The 16,327-nt window shown below is 33.8% G+C and overlaps 1 protein-coding gene across 11 annotated transcripts in view; it reads left to right on the top strand.

Moving 5' to 3' along the window:
- The window catches only part of DGKB (diacylglycerol kinase beta), an 802,099-nt gene that overhangs the window by 388,080 nt on the left and 397,692 nt on the right, over nucleotides 1-16,327 (top strand). For all 11 annotated transcript variants that reach the window (XM_077122452.1, XM_077122491.1, XM_077122515.1 and 8 more), the window contains 2 exons: nucleotides 1,024-1,113; nucleotides 15,121-15,281. In XM_077122452.1, coding sequence (XP_076978567.1) covers nucleotides 1,024-1,113; nucleotides 15,121-15,281 — 251 coding nt within the window. The remainder of the gene's footprint in view (nucleotides 1-1,023; nucleotides 1,114-15,120; nucleotides 15,282-16,327) is intronic.

The raw sequence follows: 16,327 nt of genomic DNA on the forward strand, positions 1-16,327 counted from the left end.
TTAAAATATGAATACATGTCAGAAAGCTTTAGGTAAGCATCTAGCAACTTTCACCTACTAACATTATTCTTTGAAAAAAAAAAAACTGTAACTTGTTTCTTTGGGCTTCCAATAAAAAATGCGGACAGTATTTACATGCTACATTTAAGGGGAAAACTTGAAGCCAAGATTTTCAAAAAGTAGAAGAATTGGTTGAGTAGTGTCTTAGGATTTGTGATCAAATCAAAATCTTGACTATTATATTTTGCCACATCTCTGAATAATGTATTCCCTCCCCTTGCTAACTTTGAAAGACTAATGAAGTAGGAAAAAAAAATAACAAAAAGAAGGGAAAGAGTAATACATGTTTGTGAAATTCATTCAACATGTACGATGATTCAAAGAAAAGCATATGGAATTTGGGTGGCATAGATTGTGACTGCTATGAACGAACCCAAGAGACTGTGTTATATAAAGTTTGATCTCAGAAAATTTGCTACTGTGAATGTTCCCCAGCTTTTAGGTGGTGATCAGTTTACTCTGGCTCCAAGCATTGCCACAGGTGGAAATGACACAGGGAATTGTTAGCACTTTCTCACATTCAAAATTCAACTGTTCTGGGGGTAGTATGCAGGAGGGTGACTGACTGGCAGAATTCTCGCCTGTCATGCCAGAGACCTGGGTACGATTCCCGGTGCCTTCCAGGGACATCTTTCTAAGTATAGTCCTAGGTTGTATCCCTAAGGATTTTAATGGAGTTGAAGAAAATGGACCACATTGAGGTTGAGTTAAAATATTTTGAAGGCTTTCCTTACTCATAAGTTTTGAAAATTCCTGTTACTTTGTGAATAATAGTATTGGTTTGTGATTTATAAATTGTTACAAATGCATACGAATTGATTATACTTCATTATTATATATATGTAATGCAGTTTTCTGTTTATAAGTATCTAATGGAATTCCTTTATTTAATGCAAGCTTGTTTTTTGCTACTGTTTTTATTTGTGTTCAATTTTTTTTAACTTTAATTCTTTGATTCCACAGAAAAGGCCAATTTAATGAAGCATCCTCCAGTTGCTATTCTGCCTCTTGGGACTGGCAATGATCTAGCAAGATGCCTGCGATGGGGAGGAGGTAAAACAGCTACCACTACTACAAAAACAGTACACTCATACCCCAGAAATGACATTTCTATTCTGCATGATAACTGTCATATCATTTTAGCAAACAATTGCTGTCAGATACATAGTGTGTGATTATGAAAAATAGTCTAGGGTAGAGGTAAAAAAGAGGACAAAAAATTTGATTGTGGATTTTGGATTTTAATCTGATGCTAAGTATAGGCTTCGCCCCAGTTGGAAAAATCTCCCAAATTCCTTTCTTCCAATTTAGAAAATATAAATATGGATTAACTCTAAAATAACATTCAGATTTTTAATTTGAGTTGTGTGGTAAAATCACAAAGAGTAAAAAAAGAAATTTTAATGACTAATTAGCCAGGAATAAATTCAATATAGAACACATTTTTTGAGACCCACTTTATGATTAGCAATGTAATACACTTAGAATACAGATGTGAGTAAGACAAGGTCTGCCCTCAAAACAGCCTTAAATTCTAGTGGAGCATAAAGTCACATGTAAATTGTCATATTTTCGACTAACAGCTGCCTAAACAGATGACCAATGGGGTGAAAACTGATTGCTGGATAATGAGACAGCCATATAGAATTGAGAATGTACTTTATAGGCAGAGAGAACAAATTCAAAGACTCAAAGGTGGTAAGGCACTTGACATGTTCAAGGAACTGAAAGTAGAAGAGTATTGGTGGAGTAGGGTAAGTAACGGGAGAATTTATCAAGATGAGGTCTTAAAAGTATTTTGAAGCCACTAATAGGCTGTAATTACCTGAAAATTACCAAAGAAAACAAAATTTTGCTTAAGAAGTAGAAATTGAATGCTAAATATTTTTAGCATCTAAACTCACTTTGTAAAGTTTGAAAACTGACTACTGAGACAGTGTGAATCAGAAGTCCTTGGGGAGCTTGTTAAAAATATAGTGGCCTGACACCACCCCAAATATGCTGAATAGAAATCTCTGGAGAAGTGACCTAGGCAGGTGATTTTCTTTTTAAATGAACTCCCTAAGTAGCTCTGATTTAACAAAGTCTGAGAACAATTTGTTCCATGATTATCTGGCCAACTGGTGAACTCTAAGCTGCATGTCTATTAGTCAGACTTAACTGGAAACTAAGATTAAACCTTGGTGTATAATCTATTTGTGATTGTTAATAAAGATATAATTTAATAAAATATTGAATTAAAACTCTTGGAGTCTAAAGAGAGAGACAAATAGATAAACATATAACCATTTCTTATGTTTACTTATGAAACTTGTATTTCCCTGTGTTCATACATGTGTATTAAGTATAAGGAAGAGAAACATATGTATGACTTCTTGTTATATTACTTTGGAACACATTTTTGAAATTTGAGAACTATTACACTTTTGGTAACAAATTAACAGTGGTTTAAATCTCAAATTTGATGTGGCAGTTCTATCATTGGCATACTCTAATGATTTTCTTGTAAAACTATTTTAAAGACATCATTGGTGGCCAAAAGCCAGAATTATAGTATATGGCAAAGGATATATTAATATTTAATTCTCCATGAGTGCCTGCTATGTGTTGACACTGTTCTAGGTTCTGGATAAAGAGTAAGGAAATAAATAAATGTCCCTGTACTCTTGGAGATTAAATTGTCATGAAATATATAATTACAAAATGAGAGTGGTGCATGAAAGTATCACAGTACTGTAATAGAGAATAAAGGAGGAAAATTACTCAGCTAGAATGGACAGGAAGGCATTTATGAGGAGGCAACTTTAAGCTGGACTTAAAGTGTGAGGAAGAGAAGTAGCTTCGTGGATTGAAAGGGTAGAAAGAAGCTGCTGTGGCAGGTAAGGATGGGGGTTGAGTAATATGAGATTGGAGAGATAATCAGGAGCCAGATAATGCAGGGAATTGTGGGCCATTCTAAGAAATTGATTTGATTAAATTAATCTGTGCAAAGTAAAGCTTTCAAAGAGTTTGAGAAATAGAGTGATGCAATAGCATTTGTATTTCAAAAATAGATTAATTGTTAAATGGAAAATAAACTGGTGAGAAAATGTGAAATCATAGAAAACCATAGCTTTCCAAAGAGAACTTCTTTTATAGTCATACTAATTGGAGACTAAAAGTACGAGGGTGATGGTAATGCAGATTAGGCCATAGACAAATAAGAGGTACCCTTGAGGGGCTAGAACTAATAGTATTTGTCAGTGGATTGCATCGGGGTTTGGTGGAAAGCAAAGGTTATCAAGGATAACTGCAGATGCCCAAGTTAAGCAATTAGGTAATGGAGATGTCATTTATTAAATTTATGGTGGAAAAACATGTTCTGGAATGGGATTATTCCTTGCCAGGTATGTAACTTTTTACTTAACCTCTGTGGGTTTTGGATTTTTCATCAGAATTTGAAGAAAATAGTAGTGTCTGCCTCATAGGTTATTGTGCTGAACTATTAAATTTCTTTGCATAGTGCTGTGCTGAGTACTTGATGTAGTCGCAGTAATTATTATTGTGCTTAGCATTGATGAAAGAAAGTAATTTATTCAACCAATAATCATTCTGTTCACTTAAGGTCAATGGGATGCCTTGATTTTAAAGTTCTTTTTAACAAGAATATATTTCCATATTTTGGGAGATGTAGCATTATAAGAATGTAGGACGTCCTGGGGCATTTGAAAAGTACTTAATTTGCCTTCTTTGCAATTTTTCTGGCAGTAATCAATCTCGCTAACAAAAATTTCGTGATTATTGCAAGTAAAATCTTGTTTATATAGAGTAAGAGAGTTTTAAATGGAACACACTCTAACAATATGTTCCTGCTTTACTTTTATGTGATTTTCATTTGATAAACATTTCCGAGATTTTAGGTAGTTTTGGTCATTATGATCATATTATACCATTAAAGAGAAAATAAATATTAATTAGATTTTTATTTTATTTCTTAGCAAATAGTGATTATAGGCTCTAAATTAAAATAATAAAAGCAAAACAGTTTCATTCTCTTCTGTAAGTAAGATTTTGTATGTTTAGTGAGTGTTGATTTTTCCTTTTTTAAAAAAATATATTCTACTGAGTTCATGCATCCTGTTAATAAATATATATAATTACTTAACCAACTTAGATATAGATAAATACAAAGAATTAGGGCATAGGTACTCCTAAAATGAGGGACTACATTTTGAACTTCTTCATTTTTTGTGAATTAGTTTTGATCTGGAGATGTAATTCTCAAATGGAATTACTCTTTGTTTGTTTTTCCATTTTTATTTGGCTAGAAGGGCAATTTATAATAGTCTTTTTATAATTCTCAGTAAAAATCTTTAAAAAACATATCTGGTGATAATATCATAAGCTGAGTGATTCTATTACAATCTAGCTCTGATAATTTTCACTAAATGCATTTATTACCATGTTCTTTTTTGGACAGTTACTGTTCCTACATTGTTCAAGAATTGCATTGAATAATTGTTATCATTAACCTCAGGAGTAGCTGAGGATGAACTCTAATTTGATTTAAAGCATTGTTATTTACTCATACATCTGCTGAATGTGTGTATGTATGTAAACATATGATAGTTCCATCTTATATTATACAATACTATACTACTTTCTATTATGGGAGTACATATAAATTCATTTATGTCTGAAAACCACCATTCATATTTTGAAACAAATTGAAAATTTGGAAAATGGGATATATTAAACTGTTACTGAATTAATTCAGTGGTCAAAAAATTATAAACTTTAAAAATTATAAAATTCTCAAAATAAAAATAAGAATTAAAGTTGAGATTAAGGGTAGCACTATTAAGGAATGTCTAAATACCTAAAATATAATGATCGCTTTAGTCTTGCAGTACTCAGTAGCAGAACCATTCAGTGTTCTGCTACTGAGTACAAGTCGTATGTATTTTAATACTTATAGCCCTGTTTTATCAATTCTACTTTATGGCCTGATGTGATATATCTATTAAAATAATACTTGATATGTTTAGTATTTTTAATCTTCAGTAATCATTGATTACTGTACTCTTCACTGCATATATTAAATAATGCATAACTGTTTTTTAAAACTGTGTAAGATAACTGATAAAGGATTCCAACAAAAGTGTTCCTATTTTCTGCATGCCATAACTCTCTAAAAGTTAATTGAACAAATATACCTTTTATGCAATTTATTCTCCTGTAGGGAATGCTGGCATATTAGAGTGCCTATTCACTTTTCTTTTTACCCAATTAGCTTCTTTTCAGTGATATGCATGCTAGCACTTTTAAGAACTCAGAGCCTCTAAGATTTAATTGTTCAATGGTTAAATTATTAAATTGAGACCAAAGTTGGATAAAGAAAAAAAAACAAAGTGAAAATATTTTTGCAACTCAAAATATTGGTTCAAGGATGTGCATATGTATATGTGTATTCTTTTACTTAGTATAGCATTTCAAGTTCTGAAGTATGATCATAGTTATTATTATATTATTGAGAACTTTCTAGTTTCTCTATATTATGAGTCTTTTAGTAAGAATTTTTATGTATTATCTCATTTAATCTTCACAACAAACATAAGGTTTTACAGAACAGGAAACTACCATTTCAGGAAGTTAAGTTACAAAGTAACACAGCCAGGTATTGACTACAGTCTAAACTACAATGTCATGTACTTATATTCAAAAGAATATGTAATCTGGAAAAAGAAAGCAATAGCTTTCTTTTCAGGCCATAATAACCAACTATAGAATATTATTTTAAAAATTAATTTGTTGAGCATTTACTCTAGGGGATCCCGGAACTAGGACCTGGGAAATAGCTGTAATGAGAAAGATGCAGCCTACTATAATACTAGCCCTAAGATAGTACTAGTTCTGAGAACTGGGTGCTGTGAGGTTACATAGGACAGTACCTGACCCATTATTTTTAGGGGGTGGCTTCAGGAAAAAAGTACAGTTAAAACCTGCAAAGAGGGTAGAAACAGGCCAACTAAAGAGAAAAGGCAAACCTGGGTACATAAAATAACAGATGAAATAACAGAGTTAAAAGAGTAGAAACTTTTACTTAAATTGAACGTGATTGCATATCTTTAGAGAGAAGACTATTAGGAAGCCAAAAGTAAAGCTAAAAGTTCCAGATAAGAGGATGTTGCAATAGTTAGGTAAAGAAATAATGGTCTCTACAATGGACTGTAGGAAGATGGCAGAGTAGGAAGCTCCAGGATTCAGTCCTTCCACCAAAACAAACAACAAATAAATAGGAAGGAACTGTCTGAAGCAACTATTTTGAAACTCTGGAGGCCAGAAGAACACCATACGGCATCTAAAGAAGTGCAGGAGGAAGTGGCTGGTAAAATATGGTAAAGAATAATAAACTTCTTTCTCCTTGTGGTGGCTACTGATGCCAATCCTCCACTTTCATAGCAGGTTACTGTGGGGGTCCAGTCCCAGGCTAGCTTGCTGGTGAAAGAAAAGACATGAAAATTATTTTCCCCAAGAACAGGGGTGAACACAGCTGATCATTGATGACAGCTTTTGATAGCAACAGTCCTTGCTTCAACGCTTCCTAGACAGGGTCAGAGTCAGTGGAGACTTAAAGACAAGGTGTTTCCTCAGGACTGCAGGGGACAGTTAATTGGAGGGTTACATTTGCTAGGCAGGCCACGGAATCTCAGCTTTGCAGAGCCATTGGAGAAACTCTTGACCCCTTCCTTCCCATTCTCCTTCCCAGGGCACTTTTTAACTAATTTGCCCCCCTTTCGTGGGACCCCAGCCCTGTTTTGATTGTCCAAGACTGACTTGGGAAAGTTCTCTCCAGTGTGCTACTACTCCCACAATTTTGCCATCTGGGCAAAAACAGCTTGAGAAATTTAAAGGACTATAAAAATATAGAGGCAGACAGTCTGGGACGAAGGCCTGTTAGCTTCAAACACCTGGGGGAGAGAGTTATGCGTTCTGGTAAACAGAGAGGATAAACAAAGTCCTGTAAAAGGGAAAACTCCAAAACAACCAACAAGCAAAATCCAGGATTGTACTGAGTCCCAGAAAGACAGGGAAAACACTGCATACTGCATTAACCTTGGGCAGACCTTTCTGATTGGAGGGCTGAAGCTCAAGAGAATCTCTAACTTATCACTAGCTGTTTACAAAAACAAGAAGCAGACATCTCAGGGAATAAATCCCAGAGTTAACATTTTAAAATATTATAATGTGCAGTGTACAACAAGAGTACAAGACAAAGAAACAAAATTAAGGCCCATCCAAAGGAAAAGAATTAGAATACAAAAAATACCAACAAAGAAGACAAAATTGTGGACATATATGCTGAACAAAGCCTTTAAAAAAGTGATCTAAAGATGCTCAAGGAGATTAAAGAAACTACAAAGTAGTAAAGAATATAAGAAAAACAATGATTGAGCAATATGAGAATCTTAGTAAAGAAAGAAATTTTAAAAAGGGAGCAAACAGAACTACTGGAGTTGAAGACTATAATAATTGAAATGACAAATGCCCAATAGGCTTTCAAGGGCAGATTTGAGCTGGTAGAAGAAAAAATAGTGAACTTGAAGACAGGACATTTGAAATGAGACCGGCTGAAATAAAAAGAAATGTTAAAAGCAAAAATAGCCTAAGACAAAAAAAAAAAAAAAAAAAAAAAAAAAAAAAAAAAAGCTCAGACAGTTCCTTCCTATTTATTAGTTGATTAGTTGTTTTATTTTGGTGGAAGGACTGAGTCCTGGAGCTTCCTACTCTGCCATCTTCCTATAGTCCTCTGTAGAGCACCATTATTTCTTTACTTAACCTATTGCAGCATCCCCCTACATGGAACTTTTAGCTTCACTTTTGGTTTCCTAATAGTCTTCTCTCTAATGATATGCAATCACATTCAATTTAAGTAACTGTGTCTTTGGATGGGCCATGGTAGCTCAGCAGACAGAGTTCCTTCCTGACATGTGGGAGACCTGAGTTTGATTCCTGGTGCCTACCTATGCAAAAAAAAAGCCTACGACACCTCTGGGACATATCAAGCACACCAATACATACATTTTGGGAGTCTCAGAGGAGAAGAAAGAGAGAAAGGGACAGAAGGAACAGTCAGAGAAAGAACAAATATTCATAGAAATGAATATGCATATCCAAAAATCTCAGAGAATACTTAACAAGATAAACTTGAAGACACATATACCCCATCATATGTTCTGCACTATCAGATGCAAAGGACAAGGAGAGAATTCTGAAAGCTGCAAGATAAAAGCAACCATGGAGCCAAGAAGGCAGTGGGCTAAAATTCTTAAAGTGCTGAAAGAATACTCCTGTCAACCAGAATTTTATATCTGGTTAGACTTTCTTTCAGAAATGAGGGTGAGATTAAAACATCCTCAGATAAACAAAAGCTGAGGGTGTTCATCACCATTAGATCTGCAGTGTTCAAGGGAGTTCTTCATACTGAAAATAAAGAACACTAGACAGTGGCTCAAAGTGGCATAAAGAAATAAAAACTTGTGCTAAAGGTACTCCATTTGGGTAATTATAAATGACAGTGTTTTTGTAGGGCACAGTTTGGTTTGTAATGACTTCTTATTACTTCCTAAAGTAATTAGTGTGCTAAATGAAAGTGCAAGAAAATTAATGATAATTCTACATTTTTGATCATGTGGTTTATAAAGATATAAGTGGTAACAAGTCCAAAAAAAAATGGTGGAGGGACAGAAAGTTATGGAAAGGTATGTGTGCATGCTATTAAAGTTAATTTGATATTGAGCCAAATATGAGTGCTGTATATTTAGGAAGTTAAATTTTAACCCATTATAACCACAAGGAAATTAGATGAAAAATATATCCAGATAGAAGTGAGAAAAATCACTTAATATGGTAAAACACAAGAAAACAAATAAATATAAAAGTATACTTCAATGGAAGTGAGGGACAAAAAGGTATGAGACTGACAAAGGTTAAATAGCAAAATAGTGGGAGAAAGTCCTGTATTATCAGTAGTGATTTTAAATATAAATGGATTAAACTCTCCAATCAAAAGGCAGAAATTGTCAGACTGGATTAAGTAAAAACATTACCAACTGTATGCAGTCCACAAGAGACACCTTAAATTCAAGGATACATGTATGTTAATGGTGAAAGGATAAAAATATATATATATACCATGCAAGTAGTAAGCAAAAGATAGCTGAGGAGGCTATACTAAAATTGGATAAAACATACTTTAGATCAGAAACAATTATGAGGACAAAGATGGTCATTATATACTGGTAAAGTGGACAATTCAACAGTAAGATTGAACAATTATTAATATATATGCACCAAATAGCAGAACTCCAAAATATATGAAGCAAACACTGATGGATGAGAAGGGAGAAATTGATGGCTCTCTAGTAATAGTAAGAGACATTAATATATCACTCTCAAGAATCGATAGAACATCTAGTCAGAAGACCAACAAAGAAGTACAAGATTTGAATGACACTCTAAACCAAGTACACCTAACAGATATTTACAGAACATTTCACCCAACAAAAACAGAATACCCATTCTTCTCAAGTACACATGATCATTCTCCAGATAGACTGTACGTTGGGTCACAAAACAAGTTTCAATAAAAAAAAATTGAAGTCATATTTTTTATGTTCTACAACCACAATGGAATGAAGCTATAAATAAAAAACTGAGGGAGAAATGGAAAATTCACAAATATGTGGAAATTAAATAATGTATTCTTTAATAACCAGCGGGTTAAAGAAAAAAGCATAAGCAAAATTTGTCTTAAGGCAAATGAAAATGAAATGTATGGGATGCTGCAAAGGCCATACTGAGAAGGAAATTTATAGCTCTAAATGCTTACATTAAATAAAAAGAAAGATGTCAAATCAGAGGCCTAACCTCAAAACTGGAAGAACTAGAAAGAGAAGAGCAAAGAAGGTTGGAAATAACAAACATTAGAATGGAGACAAATGAAACAGAACACAAAAAATACCAGAGATAATCAACAAAACCAAAAATTGATTCTTTGTAAAAATCAATAAAATTGACAAACCTTTAGCTAGATGATAAAGCAAAAAGGATAGAGGATACAAAAAACTAAAATCACAAATGAAAAGGGGACATTATTACCGACCACACAGAAATAAAAATATTACAAGAGGATACTATGAACAACTATATGCCAATAAGATAATCCAGATGAAATGGACAAATCCATAAGAACACATAAACTACCCAAAAGAAATAGAAGAATCTCAATAAACCATTCACTAGGAAAGAGTTTGAATCACTGATCAAAAACCTCTCAATAAAGAAAAGCCCGGGACCAAATGGTTCCAAAGAGGAATTACCCCAAACATTATAAGAAGACAACTTCAATTATGCTCAAACTCTAACAAAAAAGTGGAGAGACAGGAATACTCCCTCATTCATTTTACAAGGCCAACGTCACCCTCATACCAAAGCTGAATAAAAATACTAGAAGAAAAGAGAACTGTAGACCAATATAGTTTATGAATGTATATATAAAAATCTTCAACAAAATACTAGCAAACTGAATCCAGCAGCATATTTTAAAAATATATACAACATAATCAAGTGGCATTTATCCCTACTATGCAAGGGTGTTTCAACATAAGAAAATTAATTAATATAATACATGACATTAACAGGATGAAGGGGAAAACCACATGCCATCTTAAACCACATAGCCATACAGAAAAGGCCTTTGGCAAGAAGCAGCACCACATCATGATAAAAGCATATAGATCATGATAAAGCATATAGAACACTATGAATTGAAGGAAATTTCCTCAACATGATAAAGGGTATATATGAAAAGCCCACAGCCAACATCTTACTTAATGGTGAAAGACTGAAAGCTTTTCCTCTAAAATCAGGAACAATGCAAGGATCCTTCTTTCACCACTGTATTTCACACTGAAGAGGAAGTTCTTGTCAGAGCTGTTAGGCAAGAAAAAAGAAATAAAAGCCATCAATGTTGGAAAGGAAAAAAAATAAAACTTACCCTATTTGCAGAGATGATATGATTCTATACACAGAAAATCCAGAAATATCCATAACAAATCTTATAGAGCTAATAACTGATTTCAGCAAAGTGGTGGGGTACAAGGTCAACACCCAAAAATCAGTAGTGTCTCTGTATGCTAGCAATAAACAATCAGAAGAAGAAATCAAGAAAAAAAATTCCATTCATGTTAAGAAACCATTATCTGGAAATACATATAACCAAGAATGTAAGGGACTTGTACACAGAAAACTTACAAAGCATTGCTAAAAGAAATCAAGGAAGATCTGAATAAATGGAAGGGTGGTCTGTGTTCATGGATTAGAAGACTAAATGATATTAAGATATAAATACTACCCAAAGCAATTTAAACATTCCATACAGTCTCAAGCACAATTCCAACAACGATCTTTGCAGAAATGAAAATGCCAACCATAATAGTTGTATGGAAGAGTAAACTATTACTGAATAGCTAAAGCCATCTTGAAAAAGAAGACTGAGATTGGAGGACTTACACTTTCCACTATTAAAATTTATTACAAAGCCACAATAATCAAAACTTCACGGTACTGGCACAAGGACAGACATGTAGACAAATGAAACATAATTGAGAGCTCAGAAATCACCCTTACATTTATGGTTAACTGATTTTTGACAAAGTTGCAAAGATCACTAATTTGGGAGAAAATAGTCTCTTCAACAAATCATTCATGGAAAACTGGATCTCCACTTTATTGAAAAAAAATAAATAACCTCACATCCTGAGGTTAAATAAATACCTCAAGATGGATCAAAAACACAAATATAAGAAGTAGAAATGGCAAACTCCTGGAAGAAAACATAGGGAAACATCTTAGGACCTTGTGTTAAACAATGATTTCTTAGACGTTACATCCAAAGTACAAGCAAAAAAATAAATAAATAAAAATAATTAAATGAGACCTCATCAAAATTAAAAGCATTTGCACCTCAGAGGATATCATCATTAAAGTAAAATGACTATCTACATATTTAAAGAAAATGCTTGGAAACCACATATACAATAAAGGTTTAAATATCTAGAATATATAAGATATCCTATATAACTTAACAACAAAAAGACAACCCAATTAAAAAATGGACAAAAACCTTGAAGAGATTTTCCCCAGAAAATATAGAAATGGATAGGAAGCACATGAGAAAATATTCAATACCATTAGAAATCAAGGAAATGCAAATCAAAACCACTATGAGATACCATTTCACACACATGGGAATGGTTGCTATTTACAAAATGGAAAATAACAAGTATTGGAGAGGATATGGAGAAATAAAACCCTCATTCATTGCTGGTAGCAATTATGCAGCCACTGTGGAATTCAGTTTGGTGGTTTCTCAGAAAGCTACAAGTATAGCACTATCATATGACCCAGATCCTGCTGCTAGATATAAACCCTGTGCCAGTTTGACACTGTTGTCCACCCTAGAAAAGCCATGTTCTTTAACCTTGATTCAATATTGGTGGGACCTTTTTGATTAAATTGTTTCCATGGGGATGTGGCCCACCCATTCAAGGTGGGGTTGCTTACTAGAGTCCTTTAAAAGGGAACCATTTTGGAAAAGCTTCGGAGTTGACACAGACAAGAGACCTTTGGAGATGCAAAAGGAAAATACCCCTGGGGAAACATTAAATGAGAAGCCAGAAGGGAAAGCTAGCAGATGTTGCCATGTGCCTTCCCAGCTGACAGAGAAACCCTGAAAGTCATCAGCCCTTTCTTGAGTCAAGATATCTTTCTCTGAATGCCTTCACTTGGGCGTTTTTTTATGGACTTAGAACTGCAAACTAGTACTTTAATAAATTCTTTTTATAAAAGCTAACCCATTTCTGTTATACAGCATTCTAGCAGTCTTAACAAACTAAAACATACCCCAAAGAATTGAAAACAGGAACTTGAAAAGATATTCAGACACTGTTGTTCATAGTGGCACTATTCAAAATTTTCAAAGAATGGAAGCAACCCAGTGCCATCAACAGATGAATGAATAAATAAAATGTGGGATATACATAACAATGGAATATTATTCAACCTTAGAAAGTTCTGATAAATATGACAACGTGTATTAACATTGAAGACATCATGTTCAGTGAGATAAGCCAAACATAAAAGGGCAGCTATTGTATGATCTCACTGCTTTGAAACAATTAGAATAAGCAAACTCAAAAAGTCAGAATTTAGAATATAGCTTACCAGGGATGGGATGGGGACAGGGAAAGGGAAGTTAAGGCTTAAAATATGCAAGGTTCCTATTTGGAATGACAGAAATGTTTTGTTAATGGATGGTGGTGATGGTAGCACAACATTGTAAATGCAATTAATAGTACTGAAATATATATCTGAGTATAATTAAAAGGGAGAATGTAAGATTTTATATATGGTAATAGGTATATATCTGAATATGATTAAATCGGGGAATGCAAAATTTTATATATGGTAACAGGATAAATTTTTTTTAAAAATCCATGGAGCTAAACTATAGAAACAGTGAACCCTAAGTTGTACCATGGATTTAAATTGATCATACAATTATAAAAATGTATTATCATCAACTGTAAGAAATTTCCCACACCAATGCAAGGTACTGGTGGTGTGGTCACGTAATGGAATCCTGCATTTTATGCACAACTTCTCTAAAAGAAAAAAATAGTGGTGAACTGTACTAAGATGGGGAAAGTGAATACACACATACATTCACAGATTGTCTGTTTCCTAGGACTGCCCTAACAAAGTACCACTAAATCAACAGGAATTTATTGTCTCTCAGTCACCAAGGTGTCAACAGAACTCGGCCCTCTTTGAAGTCTGTAGGGTTGTGGTGTTATCTTTCTGACAGTCCTTGGTGCTCTTTGGTTTAGGGCATAACTACAGCTCAGCCTCTGACACATGCCCATCTTCTGTCACTGTCTGTGTCTAGATCCCCTCTTCTTATAAGAAAACCAGTAATATTGGATTAAAGGTCCACCCTAATCTAGTTTGGCTTCATCTTAACCAATAACATTCCTCAATGATTTTATTTCCAAATAGAGCCACGTTCATGAGACCAGAGATTAGGACTTGAATATATCTTCTGGAGGTGGGAGGTTGGGGGGGCACGATTAAGTGCATTATAAGGAAAGGGAGAAGTCTATAATATCATCCAAGTTTTTGACTTTCAGTAACTGGTTAGAATGTGTTGCCCTTTTGAGATCAGGTACCCAGGAGGGAGATGTGAAAACATCATGAATTTCATTTTGAATATGTTGATAAAGAGTTGCATGGAATATGCAGTGAAGATATTCACTTGGCGGTTGTATATACTAGAGAATTTGTACTACAGGAGAGAAATATTGTTCTAGTTTGCCAGCTGCCAGAATGCAACACATTGAGATGGATTGGCTTTTAATAAATGGGGGTTTATTTCATTAGTTCTTCAGAGGAAAGACAGCTAACTTTCAACTGAGGTTCTTTCTTATGTGGGAAGGCACAGGGTGGTCTCTGCTGGCCTTCTCTCCAGGCCTCTGGGTTCCAGCAACTTTCCCTGCGGTGATTTTCATTCTGCATCTCCAAAAGCCTGGGCTGAGCTGTGAGTGCTGAGATGAGGTATGCTGAGCTGCTTGGGCTGTGCTACGTTGTGCTCTCTCATTTAAGCACCAGCCAATTAAGTTAAACATCATTCACTGCAGCAGGCACGCCTCCTAGCCAACTGCAGATGTAATCAGCAACAGATGAGGTTCACGTACCATTGGCAACAGAACTAGGCACCTTCACCTGGCCAAGTTGACAACTGAATCTAACTACCACAAATATGAACTGTAAAGTAAAGCTAAACATAAAATCCTGGTATAAGTATAAGAAGATTATAGTTAATTCTTTATCTTGTATTAGAATTTGCTTAAGAAATGCATTCTTTAGCTTTAGATAATTATACAGATAACATGTTCAAACTTATGTAAACATATTTCTGTTATTTGCTTATATTTTTCTCAAGATAATTTTTTTCATTAGGTTATGAAGGTGAGAATCTGATGAAAATCCTAAAAGACATCGAAAACAGCACAGAAACCATGTTGGACAGGTGGAAATTTGAAGTCATACCTAATGACAAAGATGAAAAGGGAGACCCAGTGCCTTACAGTATCATCAATAATTATTTTTCCATTGGCGTGGTAAGATTTTCCACTAAATGTTCTTTTTAATAAGTCCTGGATAATCATTGTATATAAATTCTTATACTATTAGGATGTACTAAATATAAATAATTTATTTTATCTTTGTGTCAGCAAAATACCTCTTCTCATGGGTGTTAATGAAGCTTAGAATTTATTTGAAGGCAAAGTATCAGCAATGGATACATTTTTCATGTGTTATTGAAGGATTATTTTGACCATTTTTGTTATGAAATGAGGATTAAATGGTTTATAGGTGACTAAAAGTTTTTTAAATATAAAATAAAACCACATTAGTGAAAATGTGAAACATTGCATCAAATTTTAATTTACTTTGGGATACATATTATAATATCATCATAACTTACTGGATTTTACATAAAGACACTATTTTTAAATTTATGGTTAGTTCAAAAATCAAATGCTACCACTACTCTCAAATGGCTAATAAGTCAAAAGGCTGACTTTGCACCCAATTTTTTAAAATCTTAGACTGGAGATAAAATATCATTTGGCAGGTGAAAGAATTATTGAAATTTTAATCCCTATGGAATTAATAATTTTAAAAACGATTGCATATGCATTTAAGCAGTAATTACGATGTCTAAAAATGTTATCTATAGCATTACATTTAACTTAATATATGTCACTCATTTACTAATCTTATGTCATGTCACCACTCTTATTCAGACGTGCACGTGTACACCAACACACACACACACACACACACACACACACATCTCTGTCTTGTAGGCTGCAAAAGGCATTGGTTAAATCCATGAATTTAGGAAGCATGTTCTGTGGATAAAAATAATTGATCTGAGTCCTTCAGAAAATGTAATATACTTCTATTGATTTATCTGTACCATGATAATTATTATTTCTCTCTTAAGTGTTATAAATAATAAGATAATACATTAAAAATGTCTCAAAGAATGGTGCATAATGAAGGTTAAACAAACAATATGTATTAAAAGTATATGGATGACGATGATGATTTGCAAGAAAATTTGATGCATCTTGATCCATAGAATCCCCTCATTTAT

This window comes from Tamandua tetradactyla, chromosome 1 (genome assembly GCF_023851605.1).
Source record: "Tamandua tetradactyla isolate mTamTet1 chromosome 1, mTamTet1.pri, whole genome shotgun sequence".
Taxonomy (NCBI): domain Eukaryota; kingdom Metazoa; phylum Chordata; class Mammalia; order Pilosa; family Myrmecophagidae; genus Tamandua; species Tamandua tetradactyla.